The following is a 27914-nucleotide window of genomic DNA, read 5'->3' on the forward strand; positions in this document are numbered from 1 at the left end:
TATTATTCTTGTTAATGTATTATAATTCTTGTTTCGTACGATTAATGTATAATATCGAATTTGGGTAATATATGGAATAGTTCGAAAAAACAATCGAATAACGAGTGAAGGCCGCTTATTAAAGTCTCCCCTTATTTTTTAACGTACATTTTGATATTTTACAGACACGAGATATACAGGGTATTTCATAACGGGCGACCAATATTTCAAAAATTAATTCAGGACACCAAAATAAGAAAAATTCATATTAAACATATGATTAGAAATACTTTTTCTTATCTCTCTCTGTTTTTCCGTTAACAATATGACAGTTTATGGAAGTGCAATATTAAACAAATAATTACAAGCTTATATAATGCAAACTGGCGCTGAATTTCTGGACTATACTTCTGCAATGTTGTATATTTTTCAAAACTTTGGATGACTGGATAACAGGAACATTTACTATCTTTATGTTACACAAGGTATAACACAACGTTTCGAGGATTGGAATGTACCCTCTTTATCAGGTGGGGGAGGTTTTAAAACATACATGTGTTATACCTTTTGTAACATATAACGATGGCAAATGTCCGAAATCCTGTTATCCTTTCAAACCTTCCATCGCCAATAACAAACTTTAAAAAATTGCATGGCTGCTATCTTGTAAACTTAAGAACAAAAAACTGTTGTGAATGACCTGGGGATTCTAAAACACTTCCAGTTTTTCTCCACCTAGAACACTCCTAGAACAGCCACTGCCATCTTAAGCACTCAAGAAAAACATTTAAATGTGGTATTATAAAGGCTGCTTGAAGTTTCTTGAAATTTCTGTTATTTTTCTCTGTACTACAAAATAGTTGAAATTTTAATTTTGTACAAACGTGATCGTTTGCCATATCGAAGCATTTCATTGGTTCAGTATGTCTATTAAACTTATATATTAATTTTTGTGTAAGTAATATCTTTGCGAGTAGTCGAATTATAGTAGGTTTAGTTGGATTCTGGGGGCAATAATCGGTGAAAATCCAAAAAGTTGCGAGATAATTTCGTCATGATGGCGAATTCAATATATCCCCGAAACAGCGAGTTGTTATTTAACGGAAATAACACAAAAAGGTGAATTCTCGTCACGGCGATCAAACTCAGTGCGCGAGAGCTGCAATAACACTCGACTAATAATGCAGAACGAAGTACAGTAACTGCAGGGAAAGCGATGGGGGAAACAGCCGGTGAAAGCCGGTGTAAGGAAAATTAGTTCCACGATAGGGCTTCGGTGTTGGGAACGCTTTGATCTAGCGCTAATTACTGAGTTGACATTCTCTTGATTAAAATATCAAAGTAGTCAAATGTAATAGAGATCGATCACAGACTGCAGCCCTTACGTTTCTATTCACTGTGACCCTTGACAGATTTTTTAGTTCGTAGGTGTTGCAAGTCGGTGTATCGGCTGGTTTAGTTTGTTTACACTAAAAGAGATTTTTACCCACCACTCTTTAAATTATCTTCAATAAAAACTATCATTCCAGAGGAACTGTAAGTATTAATAATAGTATTAAGAACAAAATGTTAGTATTTAATGAAAAAATCTGAAAATACAGATAATAAATGAAAAAATACAAATATTTATTTCAAGTAATATTTTATTCCAAAATTTTGTTTTTCTAAGTCGAATTTGATTAAAAAAATGTAATGTTATTGACTAAAAAGTATTAAAAAAGCAAGCCTCTCACCGAAGTTGTAATTATTTAGTTATGAGTTACGCAAAATTAACATTTTCATATTCAGCCGGTTTATTTTGGCTTGTTCAAAACTTGCTAAACTTTCCTATTTTTAATGTCTATAATTCCTTGTAGAGTGACCAAAAACTATAAAAATTGTTTCTCTCTTTATGAAAATTATCTTAATTTGCTGTTATTTCGATAGTAAAAATATTAAATCAACCAAAAACCAAAAAATTGTTTAAAGTTTGTTATTGATGATGGAAGGTTTGATAGGATAATACGATTTCAAACATTTGCCATCGTTGTATATTGCAAAAGGTATAACACGTGTATTTATTAAAACCGCGCCCACCTGACGAGGAGGGTAGATTCCAATCCTCGAAACGTCGTGCTATACATTTTGTAACATATAAGATGGCAAATGTCCGAAATCCAATTATCCTCTCAAACCAAAAACCAGTTTCACAACCTTAAGGATTTATACGATATAGTATGAAGAACTGAAACGTACCGCATTGAGATACTTCTATGGTATTTTTGGCCACAGTAATGATATGACACCATTCAGAAACTTTATTAAGAGGAAATATTACGATTTTAATACTCTGCCAATTGATACAATGCCATTTAAATAGTAAAATGCTAGGAAATTTAACACTATTCAGTTCAAACTGAGCAAAAGTATCTAGATAAAACTAAGTGAAGCAAGGAAAGCGTCATAGTGAATAAAATGACAGTACAGTCTGTAAGCTGCATAGTATAGCATATTTTACTATTCTAGCTATTCTTTGTTTGAAGGTTATTTTTGACGATGGAAGGATTGTGAAGGGAACAGGATTTTTCCGGACATTTGCCATCGTTCAGTGAAACAAGAAATCAGTAACACTACGTTTCGAGATCTGCAATCTGATCTCTTCTTCAGGTAAAGAACTAACCAAATACATAATTACAAACTAGGTTAAAATAAACAAATCTTACCAAAGCGTTGTGGCACGCCTAACCACACGCCTAGGTTTATTTTAACCTAGTTTGTAATTATGTATTAGGTTAGTTCTTTACCTGAAGAAGAGATCAGATTGCAGATCTCGAAACGTAGTGTTACTGATTTCTTGTTTCACTGAACGATGGCAAATGTCCGGAAAAAATCCTATTCTAGCTAATTTACGTTAATTTTTAAATCAATTTACTACTTATCAATGTACTCGAGACGAAAAATAAGAACTTACCAACCAAATTTAGACATAATAGAAATGGCGATTAGAAAGCCTAGCAGTGTTAATGGTAGGTAATTATTCGGATAGATAAACAATGGTTACAACTCGAACGTTCTCTACTTTTCTAGTGTACTTTAAAACGGTAACATTCCAACCAATATTTCTTTTTTACTGAAACATTCTTTATACATTTTATAAGATAGATATTACTAACTAAGTAAGACTAATATAAAGCGCTGGGCTCAATAAATAAGTAATTGCTTGCAACCTCTCCAGCTTCAGTCTAAATCAAGTTTGACGTCAATTAGGAGGAAATTAAGCGGAGCAACTGACGTAGCTTCGTAAATTCAAACAAATTCAATTATCCACTCGCGATCGCGTCTTTACAAAAGAGAACATTCCAACGTAAATTAGTTGCTCTACGTAATGTACATTAATTTTATAAAATATGTCTCTATTGGGTTGTCAGGTAGAAATTAAAACACAACAAAGCTAGATTATAATCATGTTATTTATGCCTACTCGTGTTGCGTTTTGCTGATATGTTATAACATTTTTTGATAAAACTCGATTACTATGATGCTGATAAGAAAATGAGTAAGTATAGGCTAAACATGTGTTCTATAGTTTTAATCAAAAACTTTCCTCTGATCATTTAAAAAAACGACGGTCATCTCTAGTATAGGATTAAGTAAAGATGCCTTATTTTACCAGGCGAAGTTAGGGCTAAAAAGGTGACTTGCGAATAGGATGACCAGACGTCCAGATTTAGGAGGAAATGTCCTCTTTTTTAACGTTTGTCCTCCTGTCCTCCAGGCTTTTTAAAATGAAGTGAAATGTTTTTATCGAACGCTTAAATTTTTAAAAACAGTAGCATCACATTAAAAAACCTTCTGATTTTTGAAGTGCCAAAGATAGGCCATGACACATTATAGCAGCGCACAAGTAATGCCATGGCATGTGAACTGCTGTTAGATTCAGTTGTATGTTGAGTGTTGTCTATAGTGTCACTGACTCACTGTTGTTTCTATCCGCTCAGCTGCACTGGCGCTACTACCCCTTGATTTCCTATTTATGTATTGTGAATGATAGGTTAACTTTAATACGTTAGAGAAAAAATCGGACAATAATTAATTCAATCTTATGCCACATACAAAATAATTGCCTCAAATAATACTTTTATTCACCAATATATTCTTTAATATACATTTTTTCTGTTTAAATGTCAAAAAATCCAATTTGAGTTTTTTTTTACTTACATTATAATATCCTCAAATACAGTACGGTACAAATAAACACATATAAATTGATATGAGCGTTTTTAAATAGTGTATAAATGAATGTGTTTGCAAAGTTTATAAGAATATTTAATACTGTCCTCATTTTTGCTTTAATGTCCTACTTTTTAACCCCAAAAGTCCTTTTAGGAATTTGCGTCTGGTCACCTTGCTTCCTTAACCACCACCAACGGCCGGGCAGGCGGGCTGCTTGCAAGGACAGGATCGCTCAGCGGTCACCCATCCAAGCAGCGGCCACACTCGACGTTGCTTGATCTGGTTATCTTGCGATAACCGTTGTACCCTCTACACTGCGCCATTGGCAGAGGGTCTATTAAAAGATGGAGGGTTTTCTATCGTTGGTTTGTGACAGGACAAAACTGGAGGTGATCCTTCAGTTATCAGCTGCACACTTTAGTTAATATACAGGGTGTCCCGGGACGGCTTAATATTATTTTCACCATTACAAATAGAGCTGCTACTCTTTACATATTGTTAGTGCACATTAAATACTATTTTAACGCGTATTCAGTGGACTGCTACGCTTCTCGAAGGGGGTGGGCGGCCCCGCAAGGAGTCAGAAGAAAAGTTTTAGAGGGAGAATAGGCCAAATAGTATAGCATATCAGGTTAAATTTATTTATTGGCACAATAAAATGACACAAACCCGACCTCAAAAGGTTGACCCTAACCAAAATAGTGGTGTATTGAAATTTCAAAACATTGTTAGAATGAGCTTATTTGTTATTTTCATATTATCTGTGAAGAACAAGTACAATGGCGAAAGAAAAAAAAAAAACACCAAATTTAAGATAAATTTTAGATATTTACCTGTTAACAGAATTTTTGTTTATTTATTTAATCTTAAGACCCAAAAGTAAAGTTATGTTCGCTTAAAGGATAATTAATGTTACATATCTGATCTCAAAAAGTTCATGCACAACAATATAGTAGCTGATTATTAGAAAATAAATTTAAAATTACAACTTCCTAATGATTTAATGCCTTTTAAGGCATTTACATTGTATACCGGTACCTGATTTATAACTTTTAATTAAACATTGATTTGTTTACCTACAGAAAGTCCTGCCCCCCTCGTGTTTAATATAAATTCTTAAGTAGTTTTCATAAAACAAAAAAAAAAAAAAAAAAAAAAAAAAAAAATAGTCATCATTCTTTATTTCTATATATTATAAAGGTGAGGTTATATAGTGTGTTTTAGTGCTGTTATAAACACTAGTTATAAGCTAATATTATAGCAAAGAATGTGAAAAATATCAAATCTAATGTGGTAAGGATAAAGTCCATAATAAATATGAGCAAGTAAAGGAAAGAAGATATTTTGACAAAAGAAAACTAAGAGAGTAAGGAAACCCGTTACAACAAATATATTTAATATAATAGAGGAGTGCTGATGTGTATTTACGTTATTTCTACAATATTCCGGTACATATTGCAGTAGGTAATTTAATTATAAACCTTATAGGCCTATGAACTAAGATTACTTTATTTCTTGTGTCAAGAAATACATTCTAAATCACTATGAACAAGAATAAAACATTTGAATGTGTGGTTTGTCACTCAAGGAAAGATGAAGATTGACAGAAGGAAATACTGTGATTCAAAAGATCCCGAAGTGTTTAATGCTTTCCAAGAAGGGTGGATTTTACTTTTAGAATTGCATTACCAATCCCGCGGTGTGGCGTACAGAACAGCACGTACACCATATGCAAATCGTACGTACGTAAGTCAGTCTGTTTACAAGATCCTAGCAATCTGTCAATATGGTTTGTCATAATCATGGAACATACATTCGATCTTACTGTGCTGTCACATGTAGATTTGTATCACATTACCGGTATATAGTTTGTAATAGGCCTACTACAATCTCAGTCTAATTGTTGTGTTAGTTATTATTATCTTGACGGCATGTTTCTCAATTGTGAAATACCACTATTTTTAAAGTTATTAAAGGGTTACGATTATTTAATAGTGCTCAACAAAATGTTTAGGGAATAACATTAGTCATAGCGTCCTTCGTAGTTACGGAAGTGAAGAATCAATCATACACGTGAATGGCATTGTGTTGCCAAGGATTTAATAGGTTGCCGACAAAAATATCGCCAGGACGCCTAAAAACAGCGGTGTTACAAACTGGTGTCGGCTATATAACTAGACAGGCGTGACCAATTGGAAATCCGCTGGGCCTTGAGTGCGTTGCTTCCTTAGTACAAAGAAAAACTTCTATTCCTCTGATACCGCACCTACTCTACTATCTAGATGTTCGCGATCACAGAGAAATATATAAACTTCTATTCCTCTGATACCGCGCCTATCTCTACTATCTAGATGTTCGTGTTCACGGAGAAATACAAAAACTTCTATTCCTCTGATACCGCGCTATCTCTACTATCTAGATGTTCGTGTTCACGGAGAAATACAAAAACTTCAATTCCTCTGATACCGCGCCAACTCTACTATCTAGATGTTCGTGTTCACGGAGAAATACAAAAACTTCTGTTTCTCTGATACCGCGCCAACTCTACTATCTAGATGTTCGTGTTCACGGAGAAATACAAAAACTTCAATTCCTCTGATACCGCGCCAACTCTACTATCTAGATGTTCGTGTTCACAGAGAAACATAAAAACTTCAATTCCTCTTAAATTGCGCCAACTCTACTATCTAGATGTTCGTGTTCGTGTTCACGGAGAAATAAAAAAACTTCTGTTTCTCTGATACCGCGCCAACTATACTATCTAGATGTTTCGTGTTCACGGAGAAATAAAAAAATTCAATTCCTCTTAAATTAATTAAACGTATAGTTATGCTGTCATAAAACGGTGTTTCCAACGGAACAGTTGATTAAATTTGACAGGAACTTTCAATTAATATTTCACAACAGTAGAGACCAAGATGGAATTTTTCTATACTCTAAAGACCAGTGGGTGTATCGCGGAATTATTTTCGAAATAAGGATAGGCCTATATTTATACCAGGGACCGTAATAATGTCTATGTAAAATTCAGTTCTATCGATCCTTTGAATAGTTTACGCGTGAAAATAAAACCAAAGAAAGGGCACTTTCGCGTTAATTATATTATTAGGATGTTTGAAACATTCATATTATTCATCATATGAAATAACGAAACAACTTTCATATTTAAAATGCAAAGTTTAATAAACCTCCCAAAATAAAAAGGTTTTCAATTTAAATACCTTTTATATCTAACAATCCTACAGTTTACAAAACCATAATAGTGTTGTTTCTCGAGAAGTGAAGGATCAGTAAACCAGCACGTTACTTCCAGATCACCGCATCACAATTCCGAGTACATTTCACGTTTACTTCACTCTTCACCTATAAGAGGAGGGGTTTACGACTATTTTTATGCACAGCTCCAAGAGATCTAAAGATGATCGTAAAAGATTTTCGTCATAAACATGGCGATATATAATAAGCTGCTCAACACACAATGGGCTGTAAAACAATGTTAATAAAGAAGATTTAAGTAACTACCGCCATTGTGGTGTGTTACGTAGCAAGGAGTTCCGGAAACGAGTTTACTACCGAAATAGAAATTAATCTCGAGTAAGAAGAGATTAAAATCGGAATAACGACCCTAATGATGTAATAAAATTTATGTCCTCAATAATGACAATGAATTGACTATATCATGTAGTTCAAAAAGTTGATGGCGTAAATCAAGACTAATTTATAGATGTTAAAATTACAAGGCTGAATGCCCTATGCTTGGTTCACAACTTAGTTTTGAAGCAGAGATGAAACTTTACAAGGACGTAACCAACAACAAGGGGGTCCAAGGGGTTCGGAGCCCCAACATTTGAATTTTTAAAATTACTTTTTTAGTAAACTATTGTTATTATTTAAATAATTAAGTATTATTGACATGTATACAGTACTTCTGAAAGATCGTTCTCAACAAAGAAACGGCTCAAGAACTTTTTAAGGAACAAAATGAGGCCTTAATTTATGTCCACTACAGGAAAATATTAGTTTTATGAATCCCGCCCCCAAAACTTTTTTCTGGCTGCGTTATTGACTCTTCAGTTAGATTTTGACATTCATTTTGTCAAACTGATTCATTTTTTATGTAGTGTATAATTTTATTCACAAGGTTGACCGACTTAAGGTGAAGAATTAACCAAAAAAATTTCTCATGTCCGCTTTTTGAATGTTAGGTTTCTGGTATCCCAAAATGCAATTTTATTTTGGAGATTTAAGATGTTTATTCCAAAAGGTTGAGCAAAATAAGTTGAGGAATGAGTTACGGACTATTTTTAATATACTAGACGGTCTAAATCGCGTTCAACTAAAACTTTGGACTTTTCATCAAGATTGTGTATCCGAAAGCAATTATAGAAAGTAGGGATTTTGGACAGTTTTGTAATCAGGCTCAAGGAAAACGGCTGAGGGAAAAGTTGTGAATATTTAACAGTTTGACGTTAGGGAATAATGCGTTTTTAATGACTTCCGACTTAAGGAAATTATATTTTAATTAAATTGACCTGTTTTTAAACGAAATTTCACTAAGGAGTTTTTTACAAAAATATGTCATTGCCTTTAGCCATCTTCTATATAAGTACTAGATAGATAGTTTTTAGATAGTAGACAATTATACACTTATATTAATCTGTTTTCTGTAGGCCTGATTTCAAAAAGCCGATTACTACTTTAAATAACAAGGCTATTACTGAGAATTAAAAAAAAAAAACTATCTAAAACAGATTTTAGCAAATTTAAAGCAAATTTTCCTTCAAAATAAATTTCTCACTGTGTTGGTAACTTATTAAAAAACGCTAACAAATGATGATGTCTCCGAAATCTACTCCCTACTTTCTTTATCCGAGTTTTTCTTGTTATTGAAACGATCACCCAAACTAATAAGCCTTAATGATGAAATTTTATAATGTATTAAATTACTAGGTCTTTACGCCATGAAGTTATTGCCGAAGTTCAAAAGTCCTTCAGAAATTTTTGAAATTTATTTTGAAGATTTAGCTCTTGTCACATTATAGTATTTGAATTTTTAATGGCGGATAATGTGGGGTATTTTAGTAGGCATAACAGTATTTTAATAATTCCAATAATTGGGGTCTAGGTATTTCTTTTACACACCTAATCTGAACATTTTCAAATTAAATTACCACTGAAAATAATGTATTGTTTGTTCTTCCTGAGCGGAAAAATTAAATTTAAATACTGTGTATTATGTATCTATTGAAAACACAACCCGATAAAATCGATGCCAATTTTATATATATATTATATAAATATATATATATATATATATATATATATATTTGTACTGGTGGGGCGTCTACTGAAATGAAAAAGCAACATATTCGTGTCCATTATCCAAATGACGGAGCTTTTAAATTTCAGCTGAGGAAATTTATTCTCCTTTTCCTGGAAACGCACTAACTATGCACATGTTGATCTATGCGATGACCATGGCCTTGAAGAGGTTTTTGTGACGGACATCCAAGAAACGTGCTTGTCTTATCTCAAGGCCGACCTGATTCACAAACAGTGTAATTAGGCGTCCTATCTAATGACGATCAGAACAGGTTTGGGCATACCGCATCGTTAGATGTTAGAACCACAGACCAGTTGAAATACTGACCTAACCAACGCTCTCGTCATATTTTCTCTGATAAATCGTAGTTGTATCCGTTTATGTACTTATAAATGACAAAGCGATAACTTTAAAAGCTACTATTTGTCGTTATTAAATGCAATGATACTATTATTTATTCAAGAAAACCTATACTTAATGTATGAACAAACACTCCAATAATTGAGAAAATTTTTTATTTTAGTGAGGCATTAAAACACATGTCATTAAAAATACAAAGAGATAACATTTTAAAGGCCAAGAAGTATGTCTACTGTATATGTAAAAATTAATATTTAATTAGATTAAAGGCAGTAACGGTGAATTTTGAGGAGGTCCAGGCTCATTGTTTTCTAAATCATTTTGGTTCTTCTGCACAAAAATAGATTCGTAAGCATCGAGGAATTGTTTTGTTTTTGATTTCTTTTAATAATTTTACTTTTGAAAAGCAGTGTCCAGTATGAAGTGCATGTTTTGCCAATTAAAGTCTAAATTGTTTGTATTATTACTTCACTTTTATTTCAGTTATGTGGGTCTGATGATGTGTTAATTGAACACGAAAGGCCTAAAAAAGATTTCTCAATTATTGGAGTGTTTGTTCATAAATTAAGCATTTGGTTTCCAATAAGAAGAAGCTGGTAAAATGTAAAGCAAACCTAGGTTTAGGATACCACATGCAGTAATAAAGCATACTTAATAACGCTAAAAATCCAAATCTGTCCTTTATGCTGACGACAGTACACTCTTACGTAGTCTTAATATTTTTGAAATTTTTTATTAGAGCAGGATGCATTGTTAAAAATGGCGGTTAATTGGTTTCAAGCTAAGTTTTTAGTAGTAGATGAAAATATGTTTTTACAATGAATAATATGTTTGAAAATGTTAAAACTGTTAATCTGATTGGTATTTATTTAGATAGTAGGTTAAATTGGGAATACCGTGTACAAAACGTTTGTAAAAAGTTAGCTAGAGTTGTATTTTTACTTCGTAAGCTTAAGTTCTGTGTTAGTAACGAAATGCTCCTATATCTTGCTATCCTTTTTTCACACACATTTGGTGTACGGTGTCAATTTATGGGGCAACAGTAGAGTATCTAATAAAGCTTTTATATGGCAGAAGAAAGCTCTTAGAATAATTAAAGGGATACCAGACAGAGACGTGTTTGCCTATCTTTAGAAAATTTCACATTATGACATTGCCTTGCATATATATTTTTTACTAGCTGTTACCCGCGGCTTTGCACGCAATCTTAAAACCAAAGTCCTCATATTACTTAGTAAAAGAAATTATAATGTAATATGATGGAAGTCCTATAAAAATTTTGAAACGTATGTAGGCATACATACCAGGTAGATATTGCTTAAGTTCGTGGTGATTTATTTATTCTTGGTTTATTTATTCTTATTCGTGGTAAATAGTATCAGAGATTAACTTAGTTATTATATCTTGTTTGGCACGTGTAGGAGCATTTCTGGTTCTAATTAATTATATACATAACGTCACAGCTGAATCTGCATTGTCATCCCGATCAAGAAAACACAAATCTCAGATCACACAGGTCTCGGAAACTTACTTCGGTCAAAAAGCTATATTTCCAGTCCTTGTCATATATTTATGGTCTAAGATATTTCCAGTATTATATATATTATATATATATATATATATATATATATATATATATATATATATATATATATATACTTATGTAGATACCTACTTCGGTTAAATAGTGCCTACTTAAGACCATTTAAATTCACTTACCTACTATGTTACAGTTTAGCTTGCCATATTGCCTCGATAAAATTTTATATACGTTCGATTATCTAGTTCTCGGAAATTTACTTTGGTCAAAACCGTGTTGACATAGTTGAGTTTACCTTGTCCTGATGAAAAAAATACATACATAAGTCGGACTGAAAAGCCTATTACGACCTAGGGGAGAGTCCTACCTACTTACTATGTACTTTCGGTATAAGAGGGAAATTCTTATTAAGGTTTTGCAACTGTCCAAATTAATCGTTATTAAAGTTTTGCGTTACACTTGTTTTTTGGACTGTAGCCAGGGAAAGAATGAATCGTTGAGGCATGGTAGTATTCATTTCTCTGTTTTTCCATTAGCCATTGTTAAAATGTAATATCATATAGTCAAGGATGCCCGCCAGTTTAAAGTAACGTATGTGAAAACATTCATAACTTTGTTCATTAAGGTTAGTTTCATAACAGTATTTAATGCATTAGATGATTTTAATTCGTCACTGGCGCAATATGGAGTAAAATTTATATATTAATGCTTTATTATTACTATGTGAATTACACTACCAATCAAGCACTGTTTACTTATTATTTATAAAATTCAAATGTAAACAGGTGTTTCAGAAAGTTTGTCGAACTGACAAAAGCTGTTAAAATACGTTTCGTTCTTATCATAAGATTCGAATGTAAATAAACTAATTTTTCAATTTGAATTCGACTTTATTTGGTGAAATGAATGTGTTATGGGTGGTAAAAAGCACTCTAAATGTTAATTCAGACCAAAAGCTATACCAGTTCCAAATTTCAGCACAATCCGTATAGCAGTTTCAGCGTGATTCGAGGACAAACCTCGAAACATCGAAACATCCAAATATCCAAACATTCAAACTTTCGCATTTATAATATTAGTGGGATTGTCTAATGAAAGTTAAAGAAAGTCTAAATGAATATCAAAATCAGAGGAAATACACACAATTATAATACAAGAAACTTGTATAAGCTTGACTTACCACCAATTAGACTAGAAAAAACTAAGAAAAGTCAAATATTTTATGGAAATAAAACTTTTTTATAGATTGCCTGAAGGAGCTTGGTTGGTAAATATTAAAAGGTTTAAGTTTGTAATTAATAGCTGGTTAAAGGAATGAACATTTTATTAGGTCAATTAATACCTTGCCTGTGATACTAGTGATACTAGTGTGATATCTTATTCTTTCGTTGTATTTAATCTCTTGTTATCATCATTTGTTGTTGTTTATAGTGTTTGCTGTTAATTATTTATTAACTTATTATTCTTGTTAAATCTTTAACTTATACTTTAGAGTGGTTTTTTGAAATAACTGTAATTTAATTATTACTGATAAGTATTTTGACGAAGACAATTGCATATGTGTACTATGTTTAAAGACGAATAAAGCTCTTGAATCAGGCTCTTAAAGTTTATGCGCGCTTTTGATAAATGCGTCACTTGCTCGTACAATGGTCCGGCATCCGAAATTCACTGCTATTGTATTCGCTTATTGTACTATGTATGAAGGCTCTTTTTGTCGCTTTACCGACAAACCGGACAGGAGGTTAAAGAAACTGCCGTTCTCTGATTCTCAAACCATATTAGTTATCTTGACAAATATAATAAACATGAATCGAGTGTTACTAAACAACAAAAATAATTAATAATTTATCTCATATAAAAAGCGTGATAAGATACGTGGAGGAAGGCAGTCTATCAATAATTGCAGAAGACAAATTTGTAGTTGACTTAGCTTATTATACATTTCTTCTAATTTGATCTCTTAGTTACTTATGTAGATGAGAGGAAAGAGTTTTTGTGAAATCGGAAAGTGTATTTTGTATTTGATAAAAAAGGAAAGTATTAAATAAATGTGTGTCATACGATAAATACAATTTTTAATATTTTCTGTTATATATTTATTGAATTTTGGATAGAAAAGGTCAAGTTGATAAAAATACTCTAATTTCCCGGAAGAGCAATCACCATTTCAAACTACACATTTGTTTACCGATATTACATATTTTATGCGAGTGGTATGTTACTTTTGCTGCTTCAGCATATTTTATATAAAAATAAGAATAAAATTCAATTTGATACTGTTCAAGTACGATTTACAATCACATATCAAATTTTACGCATAATATGTTATTTCGGTTTTAGTTAAACACGAGTATTTTTTATCTAAAACTAGTATTTCTTTCAACAGCCCAACCTGGCGTATCGTGTATGGTTAACCAAACTAATGTGCGGTACAAAGAATCTTTTTGGTCAAATCCGAAAGAAACGCGAGAACGTTGCTTTGTCTAAAACAAACCTGCGCAAACAAAGCCTGTCTGTTTGATTACCCAGTCTTTGACAACACTTTTGTGTTATTGCGCAACGTTAACAAGTTCAATAACGGGACAGTTTATCTTTCGCTTTGACAAGTAAATTGAGTTTTAATCGTTTTAATGCCATATTTACGAGCAGTTGATCATTTTAATAATTGAATACAAGGTGATTAACTAACTTATGGGGATGGTCTGCGTGTCGTCCTGAAACATTCATAATATCTTACTGCCTCAGAATGGTATAAGAATAACTAATTGGACTAAAGCTAGACATCACATTTATTCACAACGTTCCTGTTAAAATATAAAAACTAGCAGTTACCCGCGGCTCCACACACTATTTTCAAAATTGTGGGTCATATCTTTCTTAGTGATGTAATATGATGAAACCCTACCTTTTTTATTTTTAAATAAGTAGAAATATTAAGTAAAATTCTCTGGTTGATGTTTATTTTTGACGATGGAAGGATTGTGAAGGAAACAGGATTTTTTCCGGGCATTTCCCATCATTCCGTGAAACAACAAATCTGTAACACTACGTTTCGAGATTTGCAATCTGATCTCTTTTTCAGGTAAATAACTAACCTTAACACATAATTACAAACTAGGCTAAAATAAACAAATCATACCAGAGTGTTGTGACACGCCTACGTCAGGAATCACAACCAACCTGTTGTGTGTCAGCTTCACTAACTCTAAAACATGCACTTAATAATAAACTAAACACAACACAAATTATTAAAAATTGAACTACAGAATACAGGTCACAATACGTCTGCATATTAAGTACATATTATTTCAGTATCCATGTTTGAGAGATTCAAAACGTACTTTAAGTTTTGACTGGTTTTATTTTAGTTTGTTTTGTATGAGCAATAAGTCTCAAAAACCTAATTAGGTACAAAAGTGTCTACTTCCGCCTGTTTAGATTAATTTTCTACCTAAGGTATTTCAAGTGCCATAGTTGAATTTGACTTGGAGCTCGACCAAAAAAAATCAACATAAACCTACTTTCATCTGTTTGAAGGTTATTTTTGACGATGGAAGGATTGTGAAGGAAACAGGGCTTTTCCGGACATTTTCCATCGTTCAGTGAAACAAGAAATCAGTAACACTACGTTTTGAGATCTGCAATCTGAACTCTTTTTCAGGTAAAACTAACCTAATACATAATTACAAACTAGGTTAAAATGAACAACTTTTGCTTTGGTATGCACAAGCTGAAGCTTTGGTATGATTTGTTTATTTTAACCTAAATTGTAATTATGTATTAGGTTAGTTATACCTGAAGAAGAGATCAGATTGCAGATCTCGAAACGTAGTGTTACTGATTTCTTGTTTCACTGAACGATGGCAAATGTCCGGAAAAATCCTGTTTCCTTCACAAACCAACTTTAATTTAAAAAGCGCCTAAACTGCCATAGTGATAGTTTGCGGTTTTGTCCCGCTGAAATAAATATATAACTTACATACGACTGAAAAGTTACTGAGGTCCCAAAGAGTCAGATATTACCGATAAAATTAACTTCCGCTCTAATTTATTTACGGTTCCATAGGTGAATTAGTTGTTGTACTGACCAAGAAAATGAACACATGTGTGGATTTTGGAATCCAACTTGAATTTAAAAGCGTTTATTTGCGGTCTGCGGTGTTTCTGGTGCTATAAGTAATATTGATTTTTACCCCGATCAAGAAAATGTGTGCACACGTAAGCTTTAAAAAAGTTAGTCAAAATAATATACTTTCGTCGCTTGTATTCTGCTTCTGATACAACAAGAAGAGTGTCCAATTCCTTTGCTTTTTCTTTAACTACAGTACAGTAAAAGTGTCAAGGGGGACAACCAGTTACGATTACCCTATGTGCAAAAGATTCACAGCTGTTCATATAGGTGGGTTTTAGAACACAGTTTAAATATTATTTAATGAATTAGATGGTTTATTAATCACTGGTCCAATATAAAATAAATTAGATAGTAACTTTTTCTTTGCAATCGGCATAAAACTACCCAGCACTGTGCAACTATTCAACATTTTTTACAATTTTAATGTAAACAGATGTTTCTGCCACTTTCATGAACTTCAAGTGAACGTGTCAACAGCTGTTTAGGGCCAGTTAACTTTAGATTGCGTGTCGTAAATATTATAGTTATTTTCCAGAACTATTAAATATTCCGAGAAACTTTTCTAATGTCTCTCACATTTCTTGGACTTCTACAGATATTTCCAAACCAAAATTAGACAAATTGGTCGAGACGTTCTCGAGTTTTCGTGAGACTAACAAAAGTCATTTCATTTTTATATATAAAGAAACAAATATGATAAAAATTTAAAAACATTTTAGTCATGTATAACTAAGTTAACATTATACCATATCATTACAGCGGATAAACTGTAACTGAATTTAAAATAAATGACCTGTTCGCTGAAACACACACACCTTAGGACAGGATGTGGATGGTAAGAAAATACCTTTTACCTAAACTAATACCGCATGCCTTACCGTCTTTGACTTTTGTCTTTGACTTTGTAAAACACTTTGCAGTACCAGCTGTTCAAGGCTTTCCAAGTTCCATGGCTACTTCGCCATGCTGATGAGTTCCGAAAATAGAACGAAAACAGGATCACACGTAAACTGGGTCATCATAAAACTTTTCCCATTTTGCAAGACAATACGTCCAGGCGACAAGGCTTTGTCACAAAGAGATCGGTTACCCTTTTGGGATCCGAAAGCTCGCAGAGCCCGGTCACCCTTTTGGGATCCGTTACTCCGTGACGGCCAAAACGCTTTTGGATTTTGTGTCAATGCAAACTTATTCTTTCAGCTAACGCTCTTGACATATTTGCGGATTTTCTGTTTCGACTTCGATTCGTCTCTTCAGCTAAGGAGTTCGTGCGTAGAATCAGCAGATTTTCGCTGAAACACACACGCCTTAGGACAGGATGTGGATGGTAAGAAAATACCTTTTACCTAAAAAACATGATATTACACCTTTTCAAATTGTAGCGGAAAAACTTTACACGTCGAGCTCATCTGTCTTGAGGAGTTCAATAAGCGAGTAGTGAACAAAGGGGTTATTCTTTGTTTAAAGTTTATTATTGACGATGGAAGGTTTGAAAGGTTAACAGGATTTCGGACATTTGCCATCGTTATAAGTTATAAAAGGTATAATAAAACGTTTCTAAGATTGGAATCTTTACTTCTTTCCGTTCGTTATTTTTGTATGTATTAATACCTCCCCCAACTGACGAAGAGGATAGATTCCAATCCTCGAAACGTTGTGTTATACCTTTTATAACCTATAACGGTGGCAAATGTCCGAAATCCTGTTATCCTTTCAGAGAGGTTAGTTTCAAGAGTCACACGAACACAATATTCCGAGAACTCTAACCAGACTGGGAGCGTTTCGTTTGGTCTTTACAGGAAAACCTTGTCCTCAAAAAGTCAGAGGCGGCAAGCACAGCTATGGATCACTTTCACCTTTCTTGTTCAATACCATTCAGGCTAAGTAGCGGAGCGGAACGCTCTCCACAGTCGCGCTTCAGTACCGCGGTTTTATTAAATTAATCGTAAGTTTATCGAGTACATGTGGCAACGAAACGTTACACAACTGACAGCTTGCTGCTGAACGAGCACACTGAATTATTTTTGAAATTTTCGAACAATTTCCATACTAGTTATATAATATGGATTTATTATTTGAATTATTAAAATATGCTGTCCTGTCCAAACGTGCTTGCGCGTTTCTGTTTGACTACATTAATAGTAAACTACTTTATGTGCTGTAAGAGGAAAACCTGATTGTTTCCATTGTTTATTTTGTGTACTTTAAAATGCTGTGTGCGAAGAAATGCCAAAATGTGCAGAGCAAAAACCTTTATTTTGCAATATTTCAGCTTAGATAAAACGTAACATGTATAACGTTGTACTTTAATATAACAGATCCAAACCTAACAGGAAAATTAATGCAATGTTTACACGACTGTGACACGTTTACTTTATAAATAGAGAAGCACTATATTCCGACGACCAACGTGTATTCCTAGAGTTGTAATAGTTTAAAAGCGACAAGGGCGCATACAATTTTGTTGGGGGGGGGGGGATCATAGTAAATCAACCCCCTCCTCCACTCAAAATATGAAAGATTGGAAAGTAAGAATAATAAGAATTTTTACGATTCAGGAAAATTTACGATTGAAATTATGATAAATGCCCAGTCTTAATTGGTGATAAAATTCAGCGAACAGGAAAACTTTTCAGAGAAAAGTGATAAAATTGCAACAAATAAACAAAACATAGAGCTTCTGTTATCTGAGTAGCCTGATGTTGTGAGGCCTTTATCAACAGCTGCAGTGATATCCGAGCCTTTGTTGCGATAGTGGCCAGCGAACTGATGGCAACATTCTGACCCTACTGTCATCGTGCTTTGTTACAGATTCTACCTCAGGATATTACATGTTAAATTTTATGGGATTTGAAAAAATATAATACAAAAAGGGTAGGGTACGATAAGCGGACTCGGTTTTTATATCGAAATCGGCAAACGATATTACTTAATCATAACCATCGATATAATCAATCGATACTAATTAACTATATTGAACAATTAACTTAAATAATATATATCAACAGCTGTAAACACTTTCAAATAATACGCGTAAGGTAATATTTCTATTTTACACATGTTACAATAAGTAACATTTGATTATTAAAAATGGCAGTCAATTTTAGAAAACTACACGACATTGCTCTGAAAGATGATAATACATCAGGGTTGCTACAGGAGTCCAATAATGAAATTCCCTGACTTTTCCCTGATTTCCAGACCAAATTTTTCATTTTTCCCTGACTTTTTTCGAAGCAATCCCCAGGGTTTTTGGCAATTAATGGGTGGAAAAAAGCGGTGTTGAGGCTAACAGGGTGGCAAATATAAAAAAGCAAAAAATAAAGTGAACACAGTTTAATACGTACAAAAAGATTGACTTAAATGATCAGGCTTGGACTCGGCGCGGCGGCAGTAAGTTTATTTGTATAAAGGGATTTTATATTTTTCCCTGGCCAACGTCGAAATTCCCTGACTTTTCCCTGACTTGAGACCAGATTCCCTGACTTTTCCCTGATTTCCAGTCCTGTTTTTTTTCCCTGACTTTTCCCTGACTTCCCTGACCTGTAGCATCCCTGTACATGTTTTTTCGTGGCTTCAACATGTTGGACTCGTACCGAAAAACCCATTATTTGAAATTTGTGGAAAACGAATAACTGTAACTGTGAGAGGAGCAAATACGATCGTCTTCAGTTTTCCTAATTTTGGTTATAATAATTTGTTTGATCTCTGTAAATATTAAATTTATATTTTAATTTAAAACATATGATTGTTATTGAGGACTATAGATACTTTTATATCGATTGATATTCTAGGATTTGAGATGCGGATATTAGGTATCGATGATTACATTCTTCGATATAAAAAACCGGGTCCGCTTATCGTACCCTACCCTACAAAAATCAGGATTTGATCCTCGGTGATAAATTTAGATATTGAGTACAGTACTTAATTCACAAGCGAAGGAATCAGGCTTATGTCTGAGCACATCAAACTTTATTATGTACTCCTAAACGAACACATTGTATCTAAGTTATTAATACACGACTTATCTGTTAGGACAAAATGATATCAAACTGTTTATCTCTTGCAAGAATGTCCGCAAACCTTTTTTAGTGCGAAACCTTATTTATTGTATAGATAATTAATTCGTAAATATTGCATTGTGTGAATCAGGATCTATTTAGCTCTAGTATAATCAGATTTTCCCAAAGATTTGAGCTAATCTTAGAAAATGCCCCCGTAGAGATTTTTTGAAATCTGATTAGAGAATGAATTTCAGGTATAGAATTTTTCCTTGTAGAATATGCAAATGCTCTCTTCCAGACAGCGCCTCTCCCCCAAAAATAGTTTGTATACACAGTTTCTTGCATAACTACAGACTTTTAGTCATCAAGATAAGTATACTTTTCATGATCTACGCACATCAATAGTAATCAGTAAAATCAAAACATTTCCAAATAAAGCACTTTTGAATAAAATATTGATACCTCTTCGAAAACAGAAAAGGTGTTTCAGGGTGACAATTAACAACGGGGGGAAGGAGGTGAAGTAAAACTTATCATTAATTAATATATAAACTCAAGCTTTAAGGATGAAAGAATCTATATAAATCATTATTGTTTTAACTTTAAATACTTACCCTCCTACTTCACTTTAACGTATAACTTTCGTAAATATTTACATTTATTTGGTGGTCTTCTTATTGGTGTTTTTTTTATATAAATCACTCACGTGTACAAAATGATGAATTAGTGTGACAGAGTTTCATTTATGTATGTTTAATCTATGATTCGTCAAGATAATCAATGGTACAACAAACACTTGTTTATACATGTCATTATCATGTGTAGAAACAATTTTTAATATATTAATAATTTATATGCTTGCATTTAAATCTTTAAATTGAAATAAAAATGTGCTATATAAGTAAAAAAATATGTGACAAATAACCACAGTAAAACCTAGAAAGATGAAGTCTCTGTTTGTTTAGTTTCACAATCGAGGGGAATTTTTCACTAATCACACTTTATTTGGCCACATCTTTATTTGTTATTAGTTTGACCATTCGTTGATTGCCTATTAATATGTTACTGTTAAATTCTTCTGTAATATTTTCTCACTGATACTTTATTTAAGATTAAGCACATCTTATATTTACACAAACGAATGTTTATGGTAAATAGATGCAATGAGTAGTCATTCTCATACGAAGGCCTTGGAGACAGTGTCAAAGATATTATCGTTATGTCATGTTTACATCAGTAATACGGAAATAATGCAATAAACTTGTCTGCATGACTCAAACATTTGAATAAATATTAAAATATTATATTTTATATTGAAACATTTTTGTTTGAACATTAAATGTTATCATACTTATTTCATCAAGCGCTTTTGAGTCCGACAAACGAACTAATTGTAAAAACATTAAATTGATTCTAATATTAAAAAATTCAAATTCTTATACTAGTTAGTTTTTATCTACGTACTGAAAATGCCGAAACGCGCTAAATTGATGTTAATTGTAAAATCAACCGACAATCGTCTCCGTCTTCGGGTAATTTAAACTTTACAATTTCACTACTCTGAAAATAACAAAATGAAAGTTCCATTAACGATAGCAACAAAGTTTACAAATAACTTCAATTTCCATGTCGTACGATATTCGTACATATCTAAATAAAACACAACCAGAAAACGGAGCAAACTGATATAGTTTTCACTAAACAGCGTTTTAAAATATACAGTATTTTCACGTTTGCATTAAACAGCAATGTTACTGAGTTTGAGCTCAACACTTTGGAAATCTTTTGGAAATTATTTTAGATTTATCAAAGGTAAATTTGAACGAATTTATTAGAAGGTTTCAATCACAACAAACCAAATAATAAAATAACTTTGTCAGTAGAACTTTGAAAAATTTGTGACGTCTATTTTTATTGAATTTATACAACGTAATAAAGATCGAAATAATTTTGCCGCGATGACTTACAACTATGGGTTTAGGACAGTAAATATAGGAATTAAGAACCTTCCACAAAAACTTTTGTGATTTTCTCTGACTATCGTTCTACTTTCCTGGTGTGTACATTCATAAGTGTATTAATATAGAAGAAGCCAATAATTTATTACAAGATGTTGTCAAACAACTTACAAATAGCTGAAGATGAGGTCGCCGAAGCGAGAACAGCCAACACTGTCACCCAACAATACCACATGCTAACCACTGCACTGCCACTGGTCGACTGATTGGTGTATAGGCGCTTCGAGGTTAGGTTAGGGTCGCCTTGTCGCCGACTCCTCAATGCCGACTCTGTGCGGGGTTTCCCTGCACTGACTCATATTTCGGCCGACCACTCTAGTCATCTGGTTCACTCGTCCTGATCCAACTTGTGACAAGCTGGAGTAAACCAGTTTTGTTCTTCTACTCGGTGGATGCACGCAAACATGTCGCCTGTCATTATTATCGATTACGAAATAATCGATGTTACATCAACCGATTGGCATGTAAAGGCGGTTTCCACAAGAAAGGACAAAGGGAATCAAAGCTACTCGTTCTGTACGCAGAGCCTCAGGTGGACGTACACGTTTAATGCAAATTAAAATTTACATATTTAGCTTTTTGTTCTCCACTGTCAACTAAACGTGTTATTACAAACTCTTTTTTAAGTCTTTGAAACATTCGATTGAGATCGATTAACGGGTTTAATACTTCTGATCCAATTATTTGTAACAGCAGTTTGTTACCAAATTTAAGGATTTAAAGAGATCTACTGTATCATCTTAAATCGCACTTATTCCATATGTAAATAAAAAAGTAAACAAGTCAACTTAAAAAAACATATTACTAGAAATAGGTAAAGTACTACAATACAATTTTATTTAAATTTAAACTGAAAATGTTTTTTAAATAATTTTCGTTTTTATAACTTTCGCAACTGGATTTATAACGAATATTACTTTTATACAAATAACTAATTTATTTGAGATTAACAGCCAAAAAATTGATTTGATTCTTAATTAAATTCAATGGCTAACTGGCCACAAAAAGTGTAAAATGGTTTTTGCTAAAACGTTGTGCTACAAAAGTTTGGTGTTACATTCAGCGCCTTCAATTTTCCGGTATGTAACACGGGATGTAGTTTCGAGTGTTGAAGGGATTCATCAAAGTTTTTTACAAAATTAGACAAATTGGTCGAGCCGTCCTCGGGTTTTAGTGAGACTAACAAACGTAATTTAATTTTTATATATAAAAAAACAAATATGATAAAAATTTAAAAATATTTTAGTCATGAAAAACTAAGTTAACATTATACCACATCATTACAGCGGATAAACTGTAACTGAATTTAAAATAAATGACCTGTAATACATAACATAATCAGAACACATTGAATAAGTTATTAAGGCACTATTATTGTACGAATGTACTAATTTTATTGCATTAAACTTAAGTAAAGTTACTTGTTTTGTATCTCCCTTAATATTGTATAGCTTAGGCCGAGTTAAAAAAAAACAAAATTACAACTTAAAAAATACATACCGTACTGTAAAATCATTGTAACGTTTTGTTCAAAACAACATAAATAAAATCGTTGGTACCGCCAAGAGAAAAATAATTTTATTAAATAAGTAGATGATTATTAAATTAATATATTTTTGTAAAGTACAATTTATAATGAAATTAAGTTAATTTTAAAATATATCGACACTGAAAAGAGGTCAATGATTGACATGATAAGTAAAGAACTTCTTACATAATGTTCTATCGGTTGCGAAATTCCTAGTCTGTATCTCAAATGTAACACATGACCTATGAAAAAACATGATATTCCACCTTTTCAAATTGTAGCGGAAAAACTGTACACGTCGAGCTCATCTGTCTTGAGGAGTTCAATAAGCGAGTAGTGAACAAAGGGGTTATTCTTTGTTTAAAGTTTATTATTGACGATGGAAGGTTTGAAAGGTTAACAGGATTTCGGACATTTGCCATCGTTATAGGTTTCAAAAGGTATAACTCAACGTTTCTAAGATTGGAATCTTTACTTCTTTCCGTTCGTTATTTTTTTATGTATTAAATACCTCCCCCACCTGACGAAGAGGATAGATTCCAATCCTCGAAACGTTGTGTCATACCTTTTATAATCTATAGCGGTGGCAAAAGTCCCGAAAATCCTGTTATCCCTTTCAGAGAGGTTAGTTTCAAGAGTCACACGAAACACAATATTCTGAGAACTCTAAACCAGACTGGGAGCGTTTCGTTTGGTCTTTACAGGAAAACCTTGTCCTCAAAAAGTCAGAGGCGGCAAGCACAGCTATGGATCACTTTCACCTTTCTTGTTCAATACCATTCAGGCTAAGTAGCGGAGCGGAACGCTCTCCACAGTCGCGCTTCAGTACCGCGGTTTTATTAAATTAATCGTAAGTTTATCGAGTACATGTGGCAAACGAAACGTTACACAAACTGACAGCTTGCTGAACGAGCACACTAAATTATTTTTGAAATTTTCGAATAATTTCCATACTAGTTATATAATATGGATTGATTATTTGAATTATTAAAATATGCTGTCCTGTCCAAACGTGCTTGAGCGTTTCTGTTTGAGTACAGTAGTAAACTACTTTATGTGCTGTAAGAGGAAAACCTGATTGTTTCCATTATTTAATTTGTGTACTTTAAAATGCTGTGTGTGCGAAGAAAATGCCAAAATGTGCAGAGCAAAAAACCTTTATTTTTGCAATATTTCAGCCTTAGATAAAAACGTAACATGTAACGATGTACTTTAATATAACAGATCCAAACCTAACAGGAAAATTAATGCAATGTTTACACGACTGTGAACACGTTTACTTTATAAATAGAAGCACTATATTCCGACGACCAACGTGTATTCCTAGAGTTGTAATAGTTTAAAAGCGACAAGGGCGCATACAATTTTGTTGGGGGGGGGGATCATAGTAAATCAAACCCCCTCCTCCACTCAAAATATGAAAGATTGGAAAGTAAGAATAATAAATCAATACAGGAAAAATTACTATTGAAATTATGATAGGTGCAGTTCTTAACTGGTGGATGAAATTCAGCGAACAGGAAAACTTTTCAGAGAAAAGTGATAAAAATCGCAACAAATAAACAAAACATAGAGCTTCTGCTATCGGAGTAGCCTGATGTTGTGAGGCCCTTTATCAAACAGCTGCAAGTGATATCCGAGCCTTTGTTGCGATAGTGGCCAGCGAGCTGATGGCAACATTCTGACCCTACTGTCATCGTGCTTGTTCCAGATTATACCTCAGGATATTACATGTTAAATTTTATAGGATTTGAAAAAATATAATACAAAAAGGGTAGGGTACGATAAGCGGACCTCGGTTTTTTATATCGAAATCGGCAAACGATATTACTTAATCATAACCATCGATATAATCAATCGATACTAATTAACTATATTGAACAATTAACTTAAATAATCTATATCAACAGCTGTAAAACACTTTTCAAATAATACGCGTAAGGTAATATTTTCTATTTTACACATGTTACAATAAATAACATTTGATTATTAAAAATGGCAGTCAATTTTAGAAAAACTACACGACATTGCTTTGAAAAGACAATAATTTGTTTGATCTCTGTAAATATTAAATTTATATTTTAATTTAAAACATATGATTGTTATTGAGGACTATAGATACTTTTATATCGATTGATAGTCTAGGATTTGAGATGCGGATATTAGGTATCGATGATTACATTCTTCGATATAAAAAACCGGGTCCGCTTATCGTACCCTACCCTACAATAATCAGGATTTGATCCTCGGTGATAAATTTAGATATTGAGTACAGTACTTAATTCACAAGCGAAGGAATCAGGCTTATGTCTGAGCACATCAAACTTTATTATGTACTCCTAAACGAACACATTGTATCTAAGTTATTAATACACGAACTTATCTGTTAGGACAAAATGATAATCAAACTGTTTATCTCTTGCAAGAATGTCCGCAAACCTTTTTTAGAGCGAAACCTTATTGTATAGATAGTTAATTCGTAAATATTGCATTGTGTGAATCAGGATCTATTTAGCTCTAGTATAATCAGATTTTCCCAAAGATTTGAGCTAATCTTAGAAAATGCCCCCCGTAAGAGATTTTTTGAAATCTGATTAGAGAATGAATTTCAGGTATAGAATTTTTCCTTGTAGAATATGCAAATGCTCTCTTCCAGACAGCGCCTCTCCCCCCAAAAATAGTTTGTATACACAGTTTTCTTGCATAACTACAGACTTTTAGTCATTCAAGATAAGTATACTTTTCATGATCTACGCACATTCAATAGTAATCAGTAAAAATCAAAACATTTCCAAATAAAGCACTTTTGAACAAACTACCTTGTCGTAGATGGGAAAAGGTGTGTTTCAGGGTGACAATTAACAACGGGGGGAAGGAGGTGAAGTAAAACTTATCATTAATTAATAAACTCAAGCTTTAAGGATGAAAGAATCTATATAAATCATTATTGTTTTAACTTGAAATACCCTCCTACTTCACTTTAACGTAAAACTTTCGTAAATATTTACATTTATTTGGTGGTCTTCTTATTGGTGTTTTTTATATAAATCACTCACGTGTACAAAATGATGAATTAGTGTGACAGAGTTAACATTTATGTATGTTTAATCTATGATTCGTCAAGATAATCAATGGTACAACAAACACTTGTTTATACATGTCATTATCACGTGTAGAAACAATTTTAATATATTAATGTAGGCTTGCATTTAAATCTTTAAATTGAAATAAAAAATGTGCTATATAAGTAAAAAAATATGTGACAAATAACCACAGTAAAACCTAGAAAGATGAAGTCTCTGTTTGTTTAGTTTCACAATCGAGGGGAATATTTTCACTAATCACACTTTATTTGGCCACATCTTTATTAGCTATTAGTTTGACCATTCGTTGATTGCCTATTAATATGTTTACTGTTAAATTCTTCTGTAATATTTTCTCCACTGATACTTTATTTAAAGGTTAAGCACATCTTATATTTACACAAACGAATGTTTATGGTAAATAGATGCAATGAGTAGTCATTCTCATACGAAGGCCTTGGAGACAGTGTCAAAGATATTATCGTTATGTTCATGTTACATCAGTAATACGGAAATAATGCAATAAACTTGTCTGCATGACTCAAACATTTGAATAAATATTAAAATATTATATTTTATATTGAAACATTTTTGTTTGAACATTAAATGTTATCATACTTATTTCAACAAGCGCTTTTGAGTCCGACAAACGAACTAATTGTAAAAACATTAAATTGATTCTAATATTAAAAAATTCAAATTCTTATACTAGTTAGTTTTTATCTACGTACTGAAAATGCCGAAACGCGCTAAATTGATGTTAATTGTAAAATCAACCGACAAATCGTCTCCGTCTTCGGGTAATTTAAAACTTTACGAATTTCACTACTCTGAAAATAACAAAATGAAAGTTCCATTAACGATAGCAAACAAAGTTTACAAATAACTTCAATTTCCATGTCGTACGATATTCGTACATATCTAAATAAAACACAACCAGAAAACGGAGCAAACTGATATAGTTTTCACTAAACAGCGTTTTTTTAAAATATACAGTATTTTCACGTTTGCATTAAACAGCAATGTTACTGAGTTTGAGCTCAACACTTTGGAAATCTTTTGGAAATTATTTTAGATTTATCAAAGGTAAATTTGAACGAATTTATTAGAAGGTTTCAATCACAACAAACCAAATAATAAAATAACTTTGTCAGTAGAAACTTTGAAAAATTTGTGACGTCTATTTTTATTTGAATTTATACAACGTAATAAAGATCGAAATAATTTTGCCCGCGATGACTTACAACTATGGGTTTAGGACAGTAAATATAGGAATTAAGAACCTTCCACAAAAACTTTTGTGATTTTCTCTGACTATCGTTCTACTTTCCTGGTGTGTACATTCATAAGTGTATTAATATAGAAGAAGCCAATAATTTATTACAAGATGTTGTCAAACAACTTACAAATAGCTGAAGATGAGGTCGCCGAAGCGAGAACAGCCAACACTGTCACCCAACAATACCACATGCTAACCACTGCACTGCCACTGGTCGACTGATTGGTGTATAGGCGCTTCGCGAGGTTAGGTTAGGGTCGCCTTGTCGCCGACTCCTCAATGCCGACTCTGTGCGGGGTTTCCCTGCACTGACTCATATTTCGGCCGACCACTCTAGTCATCTGGTTCACTCGTCCTGATCCAACTTGTGACAAGCTGGAGTAAACCAGTTTTGTTCTTCTACTCGGTGGATGCACGCAAACATGTCGCCTTGTCATTATTATCGATTAC

The 27914-nt window shown here is 32.9% G+C and overlaps 1 protein-coding gene across 1 annotated transcript in view; it reads right to left on the reverse strand.

The window, feature by feature from the left end:
* LOC124371395 (transferrin-like) overlaps positions 1-21885 on the reverse strand; it is a 38770-nt gene extending 16885 nt beyond the window's left edge. The window contains exon 1 of the mRNA XM_046829725.1: positions 21686-21885. Coding sequence (XP_046685681.1) covers positions 21686-21749 — 64 coding nt within the window. The 5' untranslated portion in view covers positions 21750-21885. The remainder of the gene's footprint in view (positions 1-21685) is intronic.
* Between the last annotated feature and the right edge of the window lie 6029 nt (positions 21886-27914).

Source organism: Homalodisca vitripennis, unplaced genomic scaffold (assembly GCF_021130785.1).
Source record: "Homalodisca vitripennis isolate AUS2020 unplaced genomic scaffold, UT_GWSS_2.1 ScUCBcl_1366;HRSCAF=4900, whole genome shotgun sequence".
NCBI classification, from domain to species: Eukaryota; Metazoa; Arthropoda; class Insecta; order Hemiptera; family Cicadellidae; genus Homalodisca; species Homalodisca vitripennis.